The sequence below is a fragment of the Solanum dulcamara genome, chromosome 11 (assembly GCF_947179165.1).
Source record: "Solanum dulcamara chromosome 11, daSolDulc1.2, whole genome shotgun sequence".
In the NCBI taxonomy this organism is placed as follows: Eukaryota; Viridiplantae; Streptophyta; class Magnoliopsida; order Solanales; family Solanaceae; genus Solanum; species Solanum dulcamara.
Window position 1 is genome coordinate 47,285,978 of NC_077247.1, and position 21,140 is coordinate 47,307,117.

The window sequence follows — 21,140 nt, forward strand, 5'->3', positions numbered from 1 at the left end:
AAGAATGATACGTAAAATTTTAGTAATATAGTATAAATCGAAGTATCTCACTAGCTTGTTGCAGTTACCTTTCTGCGTTTATGTAAAAGTTATTTAATGTACAAGAAAGAATTTCACCTATTATCACTCAAAATAGCAAGTGCATTGGATGGAGGTTTTTCTTTTACTTTGACTAGGAAGGAGGCTTTTTATTTCTTTCGTGTTCATGTGCTCAAATTAAACCTCCAATGTTCTTTAATTTGTAGGTGGGTTCAATTCCTTTACAAAGTTACTTTTGCTCTATATTCATGAAGCATGTCGGAAAATATTTACTTCGTTTAGTTGTCCCTTGTTCCAATTTAATTTTCCATAAGACATGTTGGAAAATTAATTACATATTCAGAAAATACATAAGAAATAATGTAAAAGATTAATTAAAAGTACTCCCAGTCAAAGATAAATAAAAAATGCTGGTATATTTTGTTACGGACAAACGCGGATAAACAAAAAGAATTAAAGTGTGACTTATAATGTCGAAGAAGTTTTTAACACGTCGATAATGACGTGGATTCCACTGGACAGTGACTAGTTTATGTTAATCATTTAAAAGAGATAAGTGTGAAAAATACACCTAAACTATCTATTTTTTTGAGTTTCATACATAAACTATACCTCTCTATTTTATTCAACTCTCACCATGATGTGTGTTACAATCTCTTTCATTTTAAAAATTTTGGCACATCAAAATATTCCACCTAGACAAAAATTAAATAAATTCTTAGAATTAGTTAAAATTAAATATTAAAGTATTACTATCCCACCTTAAAAAAAATATAAAATATTTTTATTACCCCACTCCACCACTTTTTCTCACCATACTCCCCCCCCCCCCCCAAATTTTTTTTGTTTTATTTTTATTTTCTAAATTTGTTTTATAAAAGTTTTTTTAAAAAATTATTACTTCATCTTCCCCCCCCCTTCAAATAATAATTTAGATATTATTTTTATATTTTTTTTAATTTTTTTTACCCCGACACATCTAACCCTCCGCTTCCAATTTTTTTCTCGTTTGGTGTTAGATACGTACACATGAGTGAGAAAAATATTTTAAACTTTTTTAAAAAAAATAACTTTTTTAAAAAAATAATTTCGTTTTTTTAAAAATAATTTCTTTTTGGGGATAGAAATACTTTAGTTTTAACTTTTAACTAATATTAATAGTTTATTTAATTTTTGTCAATATAGAATATTTTAGCCATGTGAAAAAAAAAAATCAAAAAATAGAGAGAGTATATTACACACACTACTGAGGTGTGTTTCTCAAACTGAGAGTGATAGTTTAGATATGAAACTCACACTCTCAATAGTTTAGGTATGAAACTCAAAAAAGAGGAATAGTTTAAGTGTGATTTTGACAGTTAAAAGAAGAGTTTAGAGAAAATTATAAGAGGTTCGTGGTCAAGATCCTTGAAATTAAATGACTAAAGTATATAAGAACCTTCCGATCGAGAATGATTATGATGAGATGGATAAATTTTTTAATAATTTTAATTGGATATCTCAATTATGTTAGGGAGTTTTTTTTCTCAAAATAGACCTTGCACAACGCATATTCAATCAAAGTTGTCCTAATACAAATATCGTAAATGAAATGAAAAACCAAAAAAAATAATAAGACTTTTAGCAATTAAATGATGACGTGATATTTTGTGGGATTATTAAACTCTCAAAAAAGAAGCAAAATAGAAAACGAGAATGAATGCTAGCTCATAAAAAATTCTATAAGATTGGGAGAGATCACTAAATGAGATCTCTTTGGGACCCCATGATATATGTTTCCTTTTACAAACTTTGAGGCAAGATCAAAAACCCTACTCCAATAATAAATAAGTATATATTTTGAAGGGAAAACAAAAAAGTAGAGAAGTTGAATAGTGAAAAGATTCTAAAAAGGCATAGTAGTGTCAACAACCCATTTGAGTCTGTTCTTCCCCCCATATTCATCATTCACATCTTATGCTTCAACCCCACACCTTCACCAATATCTCACTTCAATCTTTCACACTCACTTCCTCTTTGTCACAACACTTTTTTTTTTGTCTAAACTCAAAAATATATTTTAAAATTTGAAAATAATACTTCATTTGTTTTAATTTATCTGATTTATTTTGACTTGATACGAAATTTAAGAAAATAAAAAAGATTTTTGAATCTTATGTCTTCAATTAAAGATATGTCAAATGTATCAAAATATTTTTTAATCTTGTTTTAGATATGCTATATATATAGAAAATTGAAATTAAAGAGTTGTTAAAAAGAGAAAGACTCAATCTTTTTGAAACGGACTAAAACAAAAATAGATCAAACAAATTGAAACAGATGGAGTATAACTTGAGACTTTTCATATTATTCTTAATGGGACGTTTTGTGCTTCTTTTAAATCACTAGTTCGAAGAACACATTTTTCTTTCTTTCATAAATTTCATATCCAATCAAATACAACTCGAATAGATAGCATAATAGTGTAATTCCAAACCGAAAGGAGGGAAAAGGTACTGTGCCCTTTTCTTCTTCTTCGTTTCGTCACTCACTTTTTAGTGTAAGAAAAGTTGAACTTCACTACTTGTTGTGGGAACTCAGCTAGTTCCTTTTACTTATAATATTTGTATTGTCCCAATCTTGAATAGCCTTTCTCTTCTTTTGTCACACAAAGAGTCCCTTTCCTGCTTACTACCAATGCTTTGTGAATGATTACTTTGTGGTGTCCTTTTGGGACCTAAGTATTATCTTAATCAAACAAAAAAATTCTTTTCTTTTTTCAATTATTCAAATTTGCTCTTTAATACGTGTCTACAAGTACACTACTTAATAAGCCTTTTAAGTGTAAGAATATAAATATTCTTTGTGTTTAATATTATGAAGCAAACTTAAATTATATACCTAGTACTTACTACTATATATATTACCCTTTTGAGTTGGAGAAGCCAGAAATAAATCACATCAAATTACTATATAGTTAATAATATTCATGAATTGCACAATCACGTGAAATTGGTAAGATGTGACTAACTCTGGGACCCTTTAGATTTAACCTAATGTGTTTTAAATTATATAAATTGTGGAAATTTTCATGTGGTTGCATATCAAATCCAAACCAAACTATATTGGCATCATTACAACATTAATAGTACAAATTATTATTATTCTATCATCTTCAAAAGATCCAAAATTGCGATGAAAGAGAGTCACTCCATGTACTTACAAATTAGTTTTCAAAAGCAAATACAGTTGTCTCAATCGATAAATTATATCACAGTATATGACGACTTAAGATGAGGGAACAACTAAGAGGGAGATGCAGAGAATTAATTAACGGAAAAGATAGTCACAAATGACTTATAACGATGTATGTATCTATTATTGTATGTTAATTAATTTAACATTATCAGTTTAAACTCGCCTTTTGAGATCTTTACAGAAATAACTGGTCGAATTCATTATTTTTTTAGCCGATATACATTAATTATGTACGATTATATATATACTATACATTTGGCCTGACTGATTTATTTTTAATTTAAGCAGTTAGATAGGCAACTATTTAAGTGATTTTTTTCTTATAAGAAAAAGATTGATGTTGGGTAAGAGGCTAAGCTAGTCTCTTATTCAAGGCCCAACAAGTAAACTCTATACTTTCTCTTGAAAATAATATCAAGGAAAATAAACAAGTAATTGTAGAAGGTGGAATGAATAGTGATTTCATGGAATTATTCTGGGATGATTTTTTATTTTTTTTTGCTTCTGGTTGTATTTTCTTGTATCCTTTCTGGAAAATTTGGTCTTTTAGAGAATCATGGAATCTAGAACTTTTTACAGCAAAAAATACAAGAGTTAAAAGGGAAGGGAGAAAAAAAAAAAAAAAGAAAGGCAAGTGATGACTAAACATATATAGGATAAGCCTACTCCCCAGCTTTTGGCATTTATCTAAAAATGATATAGGCAGGCAAAAGAGAAAAGGAGACAAAACGGGAAATAGACAAAATTAAAAAAGAAATTTAATAATAGTATATATGTTGATGATCCATGATAATTTTAGATTTTCAACTTTACAGGAATGCAATATTTGTCTTGGTTTTTTTGGATCATAAATTAATAATGCAGCTTGGATTTAACCAAATTACTAAATTCCATATTTTAGACCATCAGCTAGCTAGGGCTTTGGAATTATTCTAGCTTTTGATTTTAGAAATAAAGTGTTTAATGCATAGACTTTCATATAACAATTCATTACAGACACATTTAAATCGGTGTTTGGACATAAAAAATGTGAAATTAGAAAAAAAAAATAGCGGTCTTTATTTTTAAATTGAAAAGTGATATTTGGAAATTGGAGTTGTGTTTCGACATGAATCCAAACCGAAATTAATTTTTGAATTTTTGTGAGTGATTTAGAGTGAAAATTAATTATAAGCTTTTGTGAGTGATCCAAAAATATATAACTATTACCTAGACATTTTTTTTGAAATTATCCATGCCCAAACGGGCACTTTAAATTTTAACTTAGCCAGTGTAACTTATATATCATTGAACCCCCAACTTTTATGTGAGAATAATAACAAATATAGTATATATATTTGTTGAAAAATTTGTTTTTTCTTATGTATATGCGTGTGTTTCTAATGAAAAATGATACACATCCACCACCATCAACTGTCCCCCAACTTTGTAGAAAACAAACAAGCAAATCTAAATTTTGTGAGAGTATTCAAGTTATATATATTGATAATATAAAAAAATATGCTATCAGTCGAATTTAATATTATGTTATAGGTGACTCAACTAATAGAATAGCAAGTTTGATCACCAAATGATTAATAAGAAGTAAGTTTCAGAATTTATTTATTTATTTTAAAAAAAACAACAACATAAATTTAAAGAAGTACATGCATTAGACATATTTATTGTATAAAATCCAAGATTGAAAAATTGTTTTTCTTTTTAAAACATGTAGTCGGTAGGTGCATTAGATAATATTAAGTTCTAGGAGTATTTTGTTGTAACCAGCCATAATAAAAAGCATGATGATTACATTGCCATGATTTGACACCTTTGAGCTTTCAAGAGCAGCCCTCAAATATTACTCAATTGAAATTGAACAATGAAAGGTCAGTAGGCAATCAAGACAAATAGGAAAAAATGAAAAAGAAGAAAATAAACACACATTACTACAAATTTTCATGCTACATACTTATGAAGCATGGAAAAATAAATTATCACTATTTGAGTGCTAAAAAAGATTCACATTTTTTCCACCAAAAATCATTCTTGTTTGTGCAGATATGGTCTTGCTTAGAGGTACAAAACACACAAATTAGTCATCACTAGTATACACTCAATATACTATATATATATACACTAATTATACTCCGAGTATACAATGATTATACTAGCTAAATTTTGTTGCTGGCTTTTGTTATACTACTATGTAGTGTAAAAATCTGTATTAGAGTCAGTATCACAAGCCTTAGATAATTAACATAAGAAGTTACTATTTTGTCTGTTTAAATTGTTTCCTAAAGCAAATAAAAGAAGAAATGCTAAGTAGACAAAATGATTATATTATAGAAACTATGATGTTTCCTTCAATTTCACCTTAGAATGTTTTATCAATGCTTTTTTTGTCATTTATTTTATCTATGGCTCCCTTTTATTTACACACTGTGCATGCATGACCACTTGTCTTTATTACTGGGGCCAAGTTAAAGAGAAAAATAACTACGGGGTATCAATTGAATCAAATAAAATCTCTGTAGAACCAAACTCAACTGCATTATTAGATGTGAGTTGTGACCACAAAGTTCCTAAATTCAAGAAAATTAATGATTTATGCTTCTATTTTCATCAAGTGAAACATATGCTAAATGTTGCCCCACGTCCATTTAAGTAAGAAACAACAAACTTAAAAAAAGTTGGATGTAGTACTTTTATATACTGAAAGTGTAAAAATAAGTTTTATGGTATGAACATAATTTAATTAATCTAATGGTAGTTAGTTATCAATTTTATCTTTGATGTAAGGGATAATAATATTTTTGGTCTCTCGCTTATTGGTATCTGATTAGTGATTACCACATTAAACCTTCAATTATTTTAATTGTACACCTCTTATACATTTACTTGTGAATAGTTACAATTTTATCTTAATTATTAAATACACCATTTAATTATTTATGCATTATGTTAAATTTATATTATTACTCCATATTTGACGATAATATAATTTTCTATATAAAGAAAGACCAAAAAACATATGTTTTAACTAGTTAAAGATTAAATATGTTCGAGAGTCGTATATTACAAGAACCAGAAGCAAAATTTACCAATAACTTAGAAACCAAAAAAAAATGCTATCATTCCCTCCTGGGAATTAATTTCATTTATTATGAACATATAATTTTAGATGTCGTGATAATATAAATCTTTACAAATTTTTTACACTATTAGTGTATAAAAGTGTTAAAGTCAAAGATAGTTGGCTGCCTTTTGGTCCATACTCCCTCTATTCCGTATTAACTGATTTTTTTAAAAAATTTCATTATTCAAAATAATTGAATTGTTCAAAGTTCAAGAGAAATGTTTGAATCTTAATTTTTTCATGTTTACTCTCTCCATTAATGAAGTTTTATAATTTTCTAGGAGTTAAACTACACTACTTACAAAATTATACTCCAATAAGGGATAATTTGTATTTATGATTTCATATTTAATCATCTTTATGAGACTAATTAACAAAAGGGTAATAGAAAAAAATATGGTTCAAATTTTATTCTTGAATGTTTTTCTTAATATGTGTGCATTACCTTAAAAATTCAATTAATATGGAATAAAGGGAGTATTATATATAACCAAAGAGGCAAAGACTGTCATGTCATACTTAAACTGAACTAATCGCTCTTATAATCAATCAAATTAATCAGAAAATCAGAAGAAGAAGAAAAGACAACTAAATTGAGACATGAAGAGTATAGATTTTATTCTTGTATTTCATGTGATGAAGCATATTGATGGTTTATTATATAAAAAATGTCCCATCCTTCTCTGAATTTTGCTTTTGTTTTCTTTTTGTAAACCAATTAGTAACTTTATTCATATATGTTTTCCCTCACTTTAAATCACAAAATTCTCTGCCTCCAACCAGTGAACAAATACCTAACCCAAAAGGTGTTTAATAGACAAGCTTCTTCTATATGTTATATATACATTGTATATATAATCCACAGAATTAATTAAACACCAATTATTCCAATTATATATGGTGTTTAATAGACAACATAATGACCTTATCTACTAGTGGACCTCATTTTCTTCACTTTCTTTAATTTGTCCATGTTGTTGCATCACTTCAAAATTTTATGATATTAAAATTAAAAGTCTACCATTATGTCTAAATAATGTTGAAGATTTATTTTTAAAAATCCTCTAAAGGTCTTTGGACATGACGAGTGTTTTTTCTAAAATATTTAGGTAGCTATCTTATTGTAAAATCAGTGTACTATCACTTTTAAATTGTTTAATATTTTTTATTTGCTGGTCAAAATTGAATTAACTAGTCCCTTATAATTATCAAACATGACATATAACCACTATGTTTGAACTGATACTTTTTGACTATGCTCCAGATTTAGACCAGGATTTGTTGGATATATCTATAAAAAAAAATGTCTTAATTTAATTGGATAAAGTATATAGTTTTATTATCTATTGTGGGGAGTGTGGGGAGTGGGTAGGGGAGCTTATCTTCATGAAAAATAATAAAATGTTAAGTTGTTGAGCTAATAGATTAGATTCAATTTTTCCCTCCTTTAATTTTTTCCCCGCAATTGAACTTATATTTAATGAGGCATAAGTTTTTTTGAAAATGAAGTCATGTCAGGACATAATTTGTGGAATTTTATAATTGAAAATATAAATTTTGGTCCTGAAAAAATGTTACTACCCCCATTTCAAAAAGAATGATTCATTTTTTTTTTGTAACACTTTAATTTCAACTTTCCACGTGGTATATTTAAGGCCATATGAATAAAGGACATTTGGTCCATTTGACATAACTTTAATTTAGGACCATAAGATTGAAAAGTCTTTTTTATTTTCTTACACTCCATGTTAAGTCAAACTAGATCATTTTTTTAAAATGGAGAGAGTATTTATTATGAAGAACAAAAATTAAAAATGGGGATATAATAGGACAAAGATGCAAATGACCGACATGAAAACCAAGAGAAGCCACCCTTAAAGCCCAAATACTAGTAATTGGGCCATCCTTAAAATCCCATATGGGCCATACTAGTATTTGATAAGTAGGATTGTACAATGCTGAGTAAGATCATGAAAATGTGGCCCAAAATGATGTGCAGGTTTGCCATCTCTAAGTTATCCAAAGCTCAGCTCTCTTTCATTCTTTATTTTTGTCTCTATTTTAATCCTTTTTGGAGGTTTTCATTGATGGAATTTCCGTGAGGATAACTTTTATTTTTGTGGTTTACTCTTATCACTTTTGCCTTGACTTTTATAGACATTTGCAATGACAATTTTGCTATTGTAAGGACAAACTAGAACTAATCATGTCAAGCATTTCTTCTCTCTTAGCTTTTTCATATTTGGATGGTAAATTCATATTATTAAGCAAAAGCTAAGGTAATTGCATACACTAATTGAATAGGAGGAGTTTTAGATCAAACAAAATTGTTATCTTTTTTTGGTGTGCGGAATATAATGTGGGGTCTTGCGTATTGCTTCGTTTTGGTGTGAGGTATAAGATATAATAATTCAAAGGATAAAATGCAAGACTATTTATCCTGCATTTGGTTGGAGGTTTTAGGCAATTCTGAAATTATTTAGGAAAATTTTCAGATATGTCAAACATTTTAAGCATAATTATTTCATATGGGTGTAATTTCCCTAATTACTTATAATGACAAACATAAATTTTGTCATTATATAAATGTTGTAGCGAATTGTATATGTATATCTGTCAAAAAATTATATATATATAACTAGTATACATATCTATTTGTATATTTGGCAAGCGAGATTGAGAGAGAGGACGAGAGAGGCGAGCGAGATCGAGAGAGAGGAGGAGAGAAGCGAATTGTATATGTATATTTGTCAGAAAAATTGTATAATGATAACTGATATACTTATATATTGTATATTTGGCAGCCCATACTGCGTAAATATATTTGTTGCGAGTCATAATTATTTTAAACTATACCCATACCGCGTAATATAGTAGTAAGGTTTGCCATACCGCATAATTTTCCCAATTATTTATCCCACCATTTATATATTAGTGAAGGGATAAGTTATCACATATACATAGTGGGAATAATTTACCCCAGAATAACTTATTCCGGAATAATTAATCTGGGAATAACTTATTCCCAACCAACCAACCAAAAGTATTATTGAGGATTAATTTTTATTAATTATGACTGGAAAGTTAAGGAAATGCATGCTACTATGTTGTTCAAGAAAGTCTCTCAACCAGGTTAGCTCTACATCTCTATTCTGTTGTAATCAAGTGTCTTTATTTTGAGTCAAATACTGATGGTAAATATGTGATGCACTATAACACCCTTATGTTTCTCACTCTGTTAGTTCCAACCCAAAAGTTTTTTTAACTAACATTTTAAAATATTTTCTTCTTCATTTTGATAGGAGGAATTCAAGTTATACTGAATAAGTTTAGTCTAACTTAGATCAAAAAAAAATTGTTAAATTGACTCTAGAATAAGCAAAAAGTTTAAAAAAAATTGTATGCAGAACGTATGCAAATCTCATACCTATCTTGTGGAGATAGAAAAGTTGTTTTCAAAGATTGAATCTCAGACAAACGATTTAGTATATTTATTGAATCCGTTGAAACTAACACGGGTTTTTCCTGCCTAAGGACCTCCGGGGTGGTATAGCCAATGAAGTTTTCTGTCCCAATAACAAGTTATACGCTAAGCTAGCAGAATAAACGATAAAACCTAAAGGAAACAAAAAAAAAAAACACAAATTTGTTGAACTATCTTACGTGTACTTGTCATGCTGATACTGCAATTTACCTAAACAAAAAAATGACTTTTAAGGAAAATCATGCTTAAGTTGTCACCTCAAAAACAAGCAAGAGAAACATGCGTCATCGTCACTTCCAAAAAAACCTCCAAGAAAGCAACTAAAAGCTGCGTGTGAGTAAAACAACACCACGTTCAAACTTTCTTTTTTCTCAATAAACTTTTAAAGTTACAAATTTCTGGTAAAGTGATTTTCTTTTTTATAACAGAAGACCAAGTAAAAGGAAATAATTCAGTTAAAAATCGATATCCAGAAACAACTCAATTTCTAAAATTTTAGTTCCATAACCGTAAAGGAAACTTTTTAAATATTTTATGCAACTATCTGGCACCAAATGGTAACTGAAACTCTAAACCTGGAATACCGGAGAAGAGTTGCTTCTGTTTTTCTTTCTTGCAAGGCATCATTAACCAATGTGCACTCTATTTTATATCCCTTTAGGTATAAATATATCCTCAAACAATAAACATTCTAACACACATTTGAGAAGATATAAAATTTATAGTTATCAACTAAAGACTTCAAGGCTATGGAGATTAAGGTGGATAATGAGATACCCCGGAATCTTGATGAAGAGAAAGCTCCCCTGCTTGAAAAATCAGAACTGCCTGAAGTGGAGAAAAACCTGATACAACAGGCAATAAGCCAGACATTCAAAAGCACTGCCCATCTTGCCAATCTTCTGCCTACTGGGTCAGTTCTTGCTTTTCAATTTTTATCACCCATATTCACAAACCAAGGGGAGTGTGATGTGGTTGGCCGATCCTTGACTGCTGCTCTTGTAGCACTTTGTGGACTGTCATGTTTCCTATTGAGCTTCACTGACAGTTTCAAGGATCAAAAAGGAAATGTTTGCTATGGGTTTGCCACATTGCGTGGCTTGTGGATAATTGATGGATCAGCAATTCTCCCATCGGAAGTCGCAGCAAAGTACAAGCTGAAATTTATAGATTTCATGCATGCCATCATGTCAATATTGGTTTTTGCAGCTGTTGCGTTGTTTGATCAGAATGTGGTAAATTGTTTCTACCCAACACCTTCACATGAAACACAGGAACTGCTTACAGATCTGCCTGTTGCAATTGGGGTCATCTGCAGTATGTTGTTTGTTGTGTTTCCTACGCAACGTCATGGCATTGGCTTCCCCCTCACTTGCTAACTAATATGTTTGTTCCCAGAGACTTGTTGCATGTGTATCCTCATCTTCTTTTACATTCAAATTGAGATTCATGCTTTTTATTGGTCTTTCCGTTCATGTAAAAATGTAACAATTTCTATGGCCTTTGACTTAACTTGCCAGATGAAGCTGTAAATGATTAACCAGCGAATTTCATGGAATTTGAAGATAATCTGTAGTCCAGAAAGTCAGAGATCAACAAGTGCATTTTTAATATGCAAAAAGAGTCATAATTCAAAATTCTGAAGGAAACATGCTAGAATTAAAGATTGTGCTTAACCATATAAATGTTAATATATCATAAGCACTTCATTAAAAATACTAAGTCCAAGAAACTCCATATTTTAGGGTATTAAGGAATATAGTATCTGAACACTTACCACTGTGCACTGCAAAGATTGAACTGCAACTTGAACCTTTGAGTTCCAGGTTGCCATGGAATAATCTTAGCTTTGCACCAAATACTCATGAAAAAAAAAAAGTAAATACAACAGACACCCACTATGTTATGATTTACCAAAAATCTTCTTAGAAGGTGAAGCAATGCATAAAACCAGATTATTTTGGCTTGACATTCACATGGATTAAAAAAGGCATTGCGATCATAATCAGAAACTTGAATAAGACATCAAGTCTCAAGATCCATATGTTTACACATCAGATCAGCCTGTACCGAATCAGCTGCTTCCCTTACTTTCCTTCTATCCCAAAATCCACCCACCACAACAGCCCATGTTTGTTCATCTGGAATGCATCCATCAGTCAACATTTCCTCGACAATACGAGCAATCTTGTGCACATCTCCTTTCTTGCAGAAATGGTTGACTAAAGTCTCAAAAGACTTGGCTTCAACTGAGATGGCTCTGGTGCGCATGCTTAAATATAATTGAAAAGCTCGCTTCGGATCATTCACAGCACACAGGCCTCGGACTACTGCATTATGGATCTTCACATGCAAGCTCCAAGTTAATCTGTTTGGAGATATTCCACTAAGGATCATTTCATCAAGATAGTTGGCTGCTTCATGAAACTTGTTATTCTCACAAAAGCCATTGATGACTTTCCAGTATAACCCTGCATCAGGTTTACATCCCTGAAGTTTCATCCTGTCAAAAATCTCTAAGGCTTCTCCAATTTTACCTTCTCGACAAAGTCCGTGAATTAAGGTACTGTAAGTTATCATATTTGGAATCTTATGTTCATGAATCATTATCTGTAATAACTCCATTGCTTCAGAGGAACGTCCACCCTTACAAAGACCGTCCATCAAAGAACTATAAGTGAACACATTGGGCTCAATACCTTTGCTCCTCATGTCCTCAAGCAATGTCATGGCTTCATCCAACTTATTTGACTGGCAAAAGCCACGAATCAAACAAGTATAGGTGACTACAGTAGGCGAACAACCATTTGCTTCCATCTCCATCCGAAGTTCTTTTGCTTCAGAGGCCTTGCCCAATCTGCAAAGCCCATTGATGAGAGTCCCATATGTATAGGAATCAGGTGTAAATCCGCGCTTGGGCATCTCACGAAAAATACGAAAAGCAGAATCCATTGTTCCACTGTTCTTGCAGAGAGCTTTAATCAAAATATTAAGCGAAGCAACACAAGGTGGAATGCCCACCCCCCTCATGTAACGATAAAACCTATAAGCAGTTTTTAATCGGTTTTCATCAACAAGTACAGAGAACACTGTAATATACGATTTCTGGGTTGGCTCACAATCATACTCCTTCATCTTTTGAAAAACCCTGATCACCTCAAGTGGCTTGTGAACCCGCCCATAGGCTCGATAGACTGAGAGGAATATATCCTCAGTAATCTTACAGCTTTCATCCTTCATTCTGACAAGCATTTCCTCAGCTAAATTAAAATGATTTGCAGAAAGCAATCTCGAGATGATGAGACCAAATGTGCTATGATCGTGCCGGAAGCCATTAGAGTACTCTGCTGTTGCTGCATCAAATATAAGAACCGCTTTTTGTAAATCTTTTTCTGCTCGAATCAGCTGTTCAACAAAAGCCGCTGTGACTTCTCTTGGCCATTTGATTGGTATCTTGCTACCCATCAGCTCAACACTTCTCTTCAAATGCTGCAATCCCCTTTCCAGAAATATGTGCCCCAAATTTTAGCTAATATCATTAGCTTTACACTGATTAAAGTTGTAACTTGTAACAATAACAATGCTTCTTGCCGATAATACTGAATCTGAGAAACTGTAATTTCAATAGAAAATTCATTAGGGTCTAATATTTTCAACCCTGTTACCAGCTACAGAAATGCTAAAATCACAAGATTTTCTAGCAGGCATTGCATCAAACGAGTTTATGTCATCTACAAAACTAAAATTTAAGCTCAAAATACACTGGTACAGGAATATCAAACTAATGAATTTTTCATATTCAAAGCAAAAAAGAGAAATTTTGATCAAAGCTTTAACCTTTAGATGGATAAACAAAGCATAATGGGGTGAATCAAGATTAAGGCAGTGGGTGCACAAGTGCCTTTAATGTTGATCTGCCACTAACCAGAGAGATACCATAGTGAAAACAAAAAAGGAGAGCATGAGTGTATTCGTGCTAAACTGCTAATGCTCGAGAAAAGGACTAAAGAATTTAGAATTTTCAGTGTTATAGCCTTATAGGAGTCGAAAAAGAGTGAAAACAGCAAACTTACTTCATCATACACCAAACCAAATTATAGTGTAAGAAACAAAGAAAGTAAAGCTAAGAAAATATTATTAATGCATTCAGTTGACATCCAAAAAAGAAAGAAATGTCAAATTTTAGAAACTAGAGTTTAAAAGTTTTTCCACTTTCTGTTTTTATTCTTGCTTACCCAACTTGAGCCCATTTGAGATAGAAATGAGAACATCTAAAAAGAGAAGATACAATTCCTAATCCACTACAAGAAATTGAGTATAAAGCAACAAACACCTCGAAATCAGTATATCAAGCATTTCGACAAACACCTTACCTGCATTATTTTCGCACCTCGTTTCAGTTATTACTTCCACTAAGTTCCACATTCTCATACAAATAAATATCCGACCAGCTTTCGAATTCACAGTGATTTCAGGTAATATAATAATAGCAGGCAGTTGAGTTAAGAATTACCTCTTCTGTCAGTTTTGTTCATTTACTAGTTTATCTTCTCTTTGATCAAAACAGCTTCACACCATTTCGGTCTTCTCGTCTCGCCTTCGCTGCCAATAAATTCCGTCTCCGGCGACGGCGACGGAGAGTCGAGCGGCTTCAGCTTCCCACGGTAAAGTATTCAGAAAGCTAGTGCCGCTTCATGTATATGTTGGCGAATCAATTCCATAATATAAACGACTAGCAATTCCTAGATATAAAAATTTAATCGACAAGGATGGAAATATGCTAGGTTTTTATTATTGACAATTTGATTTATAGCTTTTTTTTAAGGAAAAATTAGGTAGATAAGTAAACATACACTAATTAATTAGCTAACATAGCTATAGTTTAAATTAATTATAGTTTGCGACAAACATCTAGTTGTAATTACAGTTTGAGTTTTGTATACTTCGCACGATTATACAGTTGAGTTTTGTATAATTCGCGCGATTTATACAAATGTTGTGTACGAATCAAATTGTATAACGAAACATACAAATACTACAAATAGTATAGTGAATTATACAAACGTTGTGTATGAATTATATAGTAAAATATACAAACGTTATACAAAAACTGCGAATTGTATATTGAATTATACAAACGCTACTATATCTATAGCTATGAATTGTAATTAGCAAATTATAGCTATGGAGTATAATTAAGGTATTTTTGAATGGTTATATTCAAAAAAATTCCTTTTTAATAGATTTTTGTGACGTATTTTATGTGAAGGATGAGTCAAATTTACATATCAAAATTTATATCATAAAGGGTTATTATATTAATTTCTAAATCAAGATATGAATTTTATCAACTAATTATAATTTCTTCAATGTACATTGTCATTGTCCAATTAATCAAGTTAATAGATCAAAATAATGAAAAACTTATACAATTAATAATAATTATATCAAGATTAAGAGTATAAGCAATTTTAATGGACTACAGAATTTCTTTTACGAAATTTAGTATAAAATACTTATCACTATTTAGTTTGTTCAATGCATACAAGATGTACTAACACAAGAAGTTGGAACTATATAGTTTTACAATTAAAATAAATAATATTTAATCTTATGCTACAATTCTATCTAAGATTTCGTCCAATTTTCTTCTTAGATTGTGAAAATAAACTTTATACTTAAAAAATTGATGAATTATTTTTACATGTATACATTAAGTTTTGTGTATATTAAATTATCTACTATATAAATAAAGGATACACAATAATTATTTCATAAAAAATACTATAACAAAACGCATAATTTATAATATATTTGAACAAATTTTCACTTAGACTAATAATCATGTCCATGTGTTAGATCTTTTCATGGTTGGTAAGATGGACCTTTCTTTAACGGAATGCCTTTTTTGTAAGATAATTAGGATTTGATGTCTTCATATGAATTGTAGATCTAGACGTATTCTTTAATGTACTTCAAGAATCACTGATTTGGAGCATCCTATCGTGAGATATAATTTTTTTTCTACAAACACTCTATTTCATCACATCACCATGTCTTGCAAAAATTAATTTATTTGACCTACGTATCCTCCAAATATTAAGATATGGTACATGAAAATTGTAGGTAATGCCGTTGGAGTTATTCATAAATTTGAATCACCTAATGTGGACTATTTTATAAGAAGTTATGCCCAAAATACAAAAACAGTATCATTTTCATCGAGAATTGAAACACCACATACAACATTTTAGGGGGTGTTATATTGACATTTGCATCAACGAAACTACATCCAATTATTTCTAGAGAATTTTTGGGCCACATAACCTCGTTGGCAACCTTGGAGACTATCATATATTTGATTTCTATAGTAAAATAAAAAAGGCATAATACATAAATTGGCTTTTAAATTTGGCTTCAAATTTTAGGTTGAACCTTCAATTTTAATAGTGTACAAGTAGACATTTTAACTATTCAACTCATTAATAAAAAAACACGCGAATCCAACTACATACACACGCTCCCACGTGGATATTTTATCCACTAAGTGGTTGCCGCGTAATAAAAACTTTACTTGTATTTTTATAATTAAAATAACAAAGAAAATAAAGGAAATAAAAGAGTAGGATCGAAGCCTAGACCCATTACTCTTCTTTCACTATAATCAGACGGAAAAGCCCTAGCCTAATTTATTGGCAATTCCGACGTGAAATTGTGAAGATTTGTGGTCGAAGCTCTCATCTTTTGTATGTCTTCTTGTTGTTCTTCCTCTAGTTAGTCCAGATAGTTCGATTTTTCCCTTTTGAAAGTTTATTTTTGATAGAAGGTGTAAGGTTTTTGTCACCATGAATGTAACATCACTTTTTTTACAGCTTCAGTCATATATGGGTCATCTTATAGCTGTTTTTCACCATGGAGGTCGTTTTTATAAAGGTCAGTATATTTTGAAATTGAAAAATTGTTTATTTTACATAGACAAGGACCACTTCTCTTTGACCGAGCTGAAATCTTATGCAAAAGATATTGGCTATGATGAAATTGAAGATTTTTATACCGAAGATCCTATTACCCATAGATTTGTCAAGTTAGAAAGTGACAGACAACTATATAATTTTGTTAAAGATTTGTGGAGTGGGTCGTCTTTTAAGATATTCCCGAAACATGCGATTGTTAAAGAGGGGGGCCACAACTTCTTTGGGACCATTTTCTGGTGAAAAAAATAATGAAGAAATATCTAAGGTTTCACATCTTGAGGATGATATAAATATAAATGAGGCAGGTGGAGTTGAACAACTTTCTGAAGAAGAAGAAAGTAGTGATTCTATTAACTTTGAAGAGGAAGACTTAAATGATGTTCCAGAAGAGGATGATAGTGAACTTGATGAAGAATTGCGAGTTTTTAGAGAAAAACTTAGAGAAGAAAAAAGAAGTGAAGCTGGAAAAGGAAAAAAGAGATCTAAAAGAACTTCCAAACAGCAAGAAATCGAGCTTGGAGAAGCTGGTATAGATAAGGGATTTGAGAATAATTTCAACAACAAGGCAACTAAATACAATGGTAGATTGGAAGGTGATGAAGAGTTTATTGATTCATCAGATGAACCAAGTGAAAATAGTGGTGAAGAACTTGATGTGTTAGCACAACCAGGTGTGGATTTACCTTCAAGAAGAAAAAGCAACAAATTGAGGTATGATTCTTCTTGTTCCATTTCTTTCTTTGAATTGGGTATGATATTTGAGAGTGCAAATCAGTTTATAAATGTTGTTGCTGATTATGCTATTCAACATAAAGTTCAATTAAAGATTAAAACCAATGAACCTCATGGAGTAAGGGTGAGATGTATTGGAAATTGTAATTTGGAACTGTTTGCAAGCTTGGATAAAGATACAGGAAATTTTTTTGTGAAAAAAATACTATCCTGCTCATAGATGTCTTACAAAAAACATGAACAAATTGTGCTCAGCAAAGTATGTGAAAATGAAGATGAGGAATAGAATAATATCTCATTCTGACATTAGGGTTCATAAGCTTCAGGCAACAATAAAAAAAGAATGGGGACTAAAAGTGGGAAGATCAATATGTTATAGAGCAAAACAAAATGTTATTTCCAAGTTTACGAGGGATTGAAAGTTTGAGTTTTCAAAGTTGTTAGACTATGCTGATATGATCAAGAGTTCAAATTTTGGAACTTCTTGTTGGTTGAGAACTGATAATGATACAGTTTCTGGCAAACACTTGTTTAAATATTTCTATGTATGCTTTGCTGCATTGAAGAATGGCTGGTTAGAAGGTTGTAGGAAGATTATAGGGCTGGATGGCTGTTTTCTGAAGGGTGCTTGGAGAGGAGAATTATTAGTGGCTGTTGGAAAAAATGAAAACCAACAAATCTATCCAATAGCTTGAGCAATGGTTGATCAAGAAACTAAGCACTCTTGCGGTTAGTTCTTAAGCTATCTTATTCAAGATTTGCAACTTGGTGATGGAAATAGCATAACAATCATGTCTGACATGCAAAAGGTATTTATTCTTTCTCATTTTATCTCAATTTTCTATCTCTTTTCACTGAATTATTCAAGATTTTCTTTTAGTTCAGTCTCATTTTAGTTTTATCTCATTTCAGTTGTGGATTAGTTCTGTCTCATTTTAGTTTAGTAAATCTTAGTCTCAGTTATACCTAGAAACTACAGTAAATCTAAACTTTCTTAACTAAACTAAATCTGGACATTAGAAACTAAAGTAAGTCTGGACATTAGAAACTAAACTAAGTCTGTACATTAGAAACTACACTAAATTTGGACAGCTTCAGGGACAACTTATGGACAGCTTTGGGTCACCTTACTTCACAATTTCTAACCTTACTTCCTTAGCTGCCGAAGTTTTTGTTTCTTTCTCTTAACTGTTGCAGGTTTTTGTTACACTTGACTGCTGAAACTATTGTTACACTTAATTTAAGTTTTGATTACACTTAACTAAAGTTTTGGTTAACTAAAGTTTTAGTTACACTTAACTGCTAAGTTTTGTCTCTTACACTTCATTGAAATTTTTGTGTCCTAACATTTGACTGAAGTTTATTTCTTATACTTAACTGCTGAAGCTTTTGAAGTTAGTGTCTCTTAACTGTTGCAGGTTTTTGTTACACTTGACTGCTGAAACTATTGTTACACTTAACTAAGGTTTTGGTTACACTTAACTGAAGTTTTGATTACACTTGACTGAAGTTTTTGTTACACTTAATTAACTAAAGTTTTGGGAGAAAAGCATTTTGGAGGTGTGCCAAAGCTAATTTTGAGGTAAAATTGAAAGGTGAGTTGGCATATATAGGAAAACTTGGTGAGAAAATATGTGCGTCATTGCTTGTTTATAACAAAGAATATCGGTATAAGGCTGTATTTCGTGAAAGATCCAAGTGTGAAATATTTAATTCATGAATTACTGATCCTAGACACAAATCTGTGATTAGTATCCTTGAAGATATTAGGCACAAAATGATGGATAGGTATGGAGATATGATTAAGTTTGCAGATACTTGGATTAATGATATTTCACCCATGGCAAGACTAGTTTTAGAAGAAAATAAAGAAATTGGTAGGAAACTAAAGGTGAATTGGAATCATAACATTGGATTTGAGATCCAAGAAGGAAAATATACACACATAATTGACATAGTTAACAAGACATGTAGCTGCAAGTTGTGGCAATTGAGAGGTATTCCTTGCCAATATTTAGTTTCTGTTTTGTATCACATTGGGTAAGAATCAGAAGATTATGTGGAGCATTGGTACAAAAAAAAAATATTCCTACGTGCTTATAAGTACTTCTTACAACCTATGTCTAATATGGCAATGTGGCCTGAAATCAATAACCACCAATTGAGCCTCCTGAAGTGAAGCCAATGCCTGAAAGGCCAATCAGATGTAGAAGAAAAGATAAAGATGAACCAAGAAAAAAGAAGTGGGGGAAAGAATCAAAGAATGGAGTGAAAATATCATGTTCCAAATGCCATCAAGTTGGGCATAACAAAAGAAGCTGTAAATCAGTGGTAAGAATTATGACATTTCTATTGTCTTATGATTATTTTAGATTTCTAATTTTCTTCCTTGATTAACAGGCCACTCAACAACCTTCACAATCCATTCGACAGTTTTCACAACCCACTCAACTGCCTTTACAGTCCACTCAGCAGTCTTCACAACCATCAATGAATCAGCCAGACACTCAACATTCCTCTTTTTTATGTCCAGAAACCTCAAGAGTAATAGGAAATAAGAGGCAACAACCAAATAGTTCTTCAACTGCAAAGGCTACAACTTCTTCAGTTGGAAGAAAAAGAACAAGAAATGTGAAATTTGGTGTTTACACAAATACACAATCTGGAAGACAAGTCGTTAATGTATGTATATACTTTTACATGCCTGATTCTTTTATATCTTTATTTATCTATAGTGATGAATAATATAAAACAATAATGCAGCCTGAAAGACCAAGTGAAAGAGTTATCTCAAGTGGGTCTCAAGCAGCATTAAAGAATGCATCATAAACAAATGTTGACCTTGGGTTCAAACCATCTGATTTGAAATGGAAAGGAAAAAATACTATGACTGGAAACCAACTTCAACTAATGTCACAGCAAAAAAAATTGCAAATCAAATCCAAGTGGGTTCCTTAAGAGTTCAACAGTTGTTAGCGGTGGCTTCATGGTGAAAAACACTGTTGATCGTATTTTTGCGTATTTTGTAAAGGCATACTTCAATCACTCATTATTATGATGCATTTTGAATTATTTTGATGTATGTTTGCCTTTAAACAAGCCTTTAGATGTCATTGTGGTTCTTGCAAAGCTAGTTTATGTATGTTAAGTTGACGCTTTGTAAAGCTAGTTTAGCATGTGCGTATGGGCTTTTTTGTGTGCAAATTGTGGTGCTAGTGCCTATATTGAAGTGATGAAACATATGTTCCAAATTAAAGCTAAAGATATTGTTTTCAAATTAAAGTAATTTGCTTGATTACAATAGATATAAACAACCACCAACCCCAAAAGAAAACTACATTGTGGGCAAAATGATCCCTAAAATCTACATACATAACAATTACTAGATAAAGAACTCTATAGAGATCCAACATAGTATCACAATGATCAGCAAAATTCGATATTGCTGTAAAGACCCTTTAGGTCGTTTTGAATACTAGGGCTTTTTATTTTATAAAAGACTCATTCCGTAAATTTTTAATGGGTATTTTGGAATATTCAATAACTATGATTATTT

At 31.1% G+C, this 21,140-nt stretch overlaps 3 protein-coding genes across 7 annotated transcripts; 2 read left to right on the forward strand and 1 right to left on the reverse strand.

Moving 5' to 3' along the window:
- Positions 1–10,492: 10,492 nt before the first annotated feature.
- Positions 10,493–11,337, forward strand: LOC129874828 (protein DMP6). The gene has a single exon (XM_055950198.1). The coding sequence runs from the start codon at positions 10,628–10,630 to the stop codon at positions 11,255–11,257; it is 630 nt and encodes a 209-aa protein (XP_055806173.1). The 5' UTR covers positions 10,493–10,627; the 3' UTR covers positions 11,258–11,337.
- A 21-nt stretch (positions 11,338–11,358) lies between these two features.
- On the reverse strand, positions 11,359–14,645 carry LOC129874827 (pentatricopeptide repeat-containing protein At5g46100). The gene is made up of 3 exons (XM_055950197.1): positions 14,392–14,645; positions 11,656–13,491; positions 11,359–11,448 (listed from the first exon to the last, which is right to left on the reverse strand). The coding sequence occupies exon 2, from the start codon at positions 13,341–13,343 to the stop codon at positions 11,904–11,906; it is 1,440 nt and encodes a 479-aa protein (XP_055806172.1). The 5' UTR covers positions 13,344–13,491; positions 14,392–14,645; the 3' UTR covers positions 11,359–11,448; positions 11,656–11,903.
- A 1,842-nt stretch (positions 14,646–16,487) lies between these two features.
- LOC129873061 (uncharacterized) lies at positions 16,488–20,840 on the forward strand. 5 transcript variants are annotated; one of them, XR_008762642.1, is made up of 5 exons: positions 16,488–16,624; positions 16,751–17,563; positions 18,151–19,915; positions 19,985–20,266; positions 20,348–20,840. XR_008762642.1 is itself a non-coding variant. In XM_055948059.1 (4 exons), exons 1-2 carry the CDS (start codon positions 16,724–16,726, stop codon positions 17,802–17,804), a joined length of 735 nt encoding a protein of 244 aa, XP_055804034.1. In that variant the 5' UTR covers positions 16,488–16,723; the 3' UTR covers positions 17,805–19,915; positions 19,985–20,266; positions 20,348–20,840. The 5 variants fall into 5 exon arrangements, 2 of the variants coding, with proteins under 2 accessions (XP_055804034.1, XP_055804035.1); XR_008762644.1 differs by having other exon boundaries at positions 18,208–19,915; XR_008762643.1 differs by having other exon boundaries at positions 16,751–16,811; positions 17,158–19,915.
- The last annotated feature ends 300 nt before the right edge of the window (positions 20,841–21,140 follow it).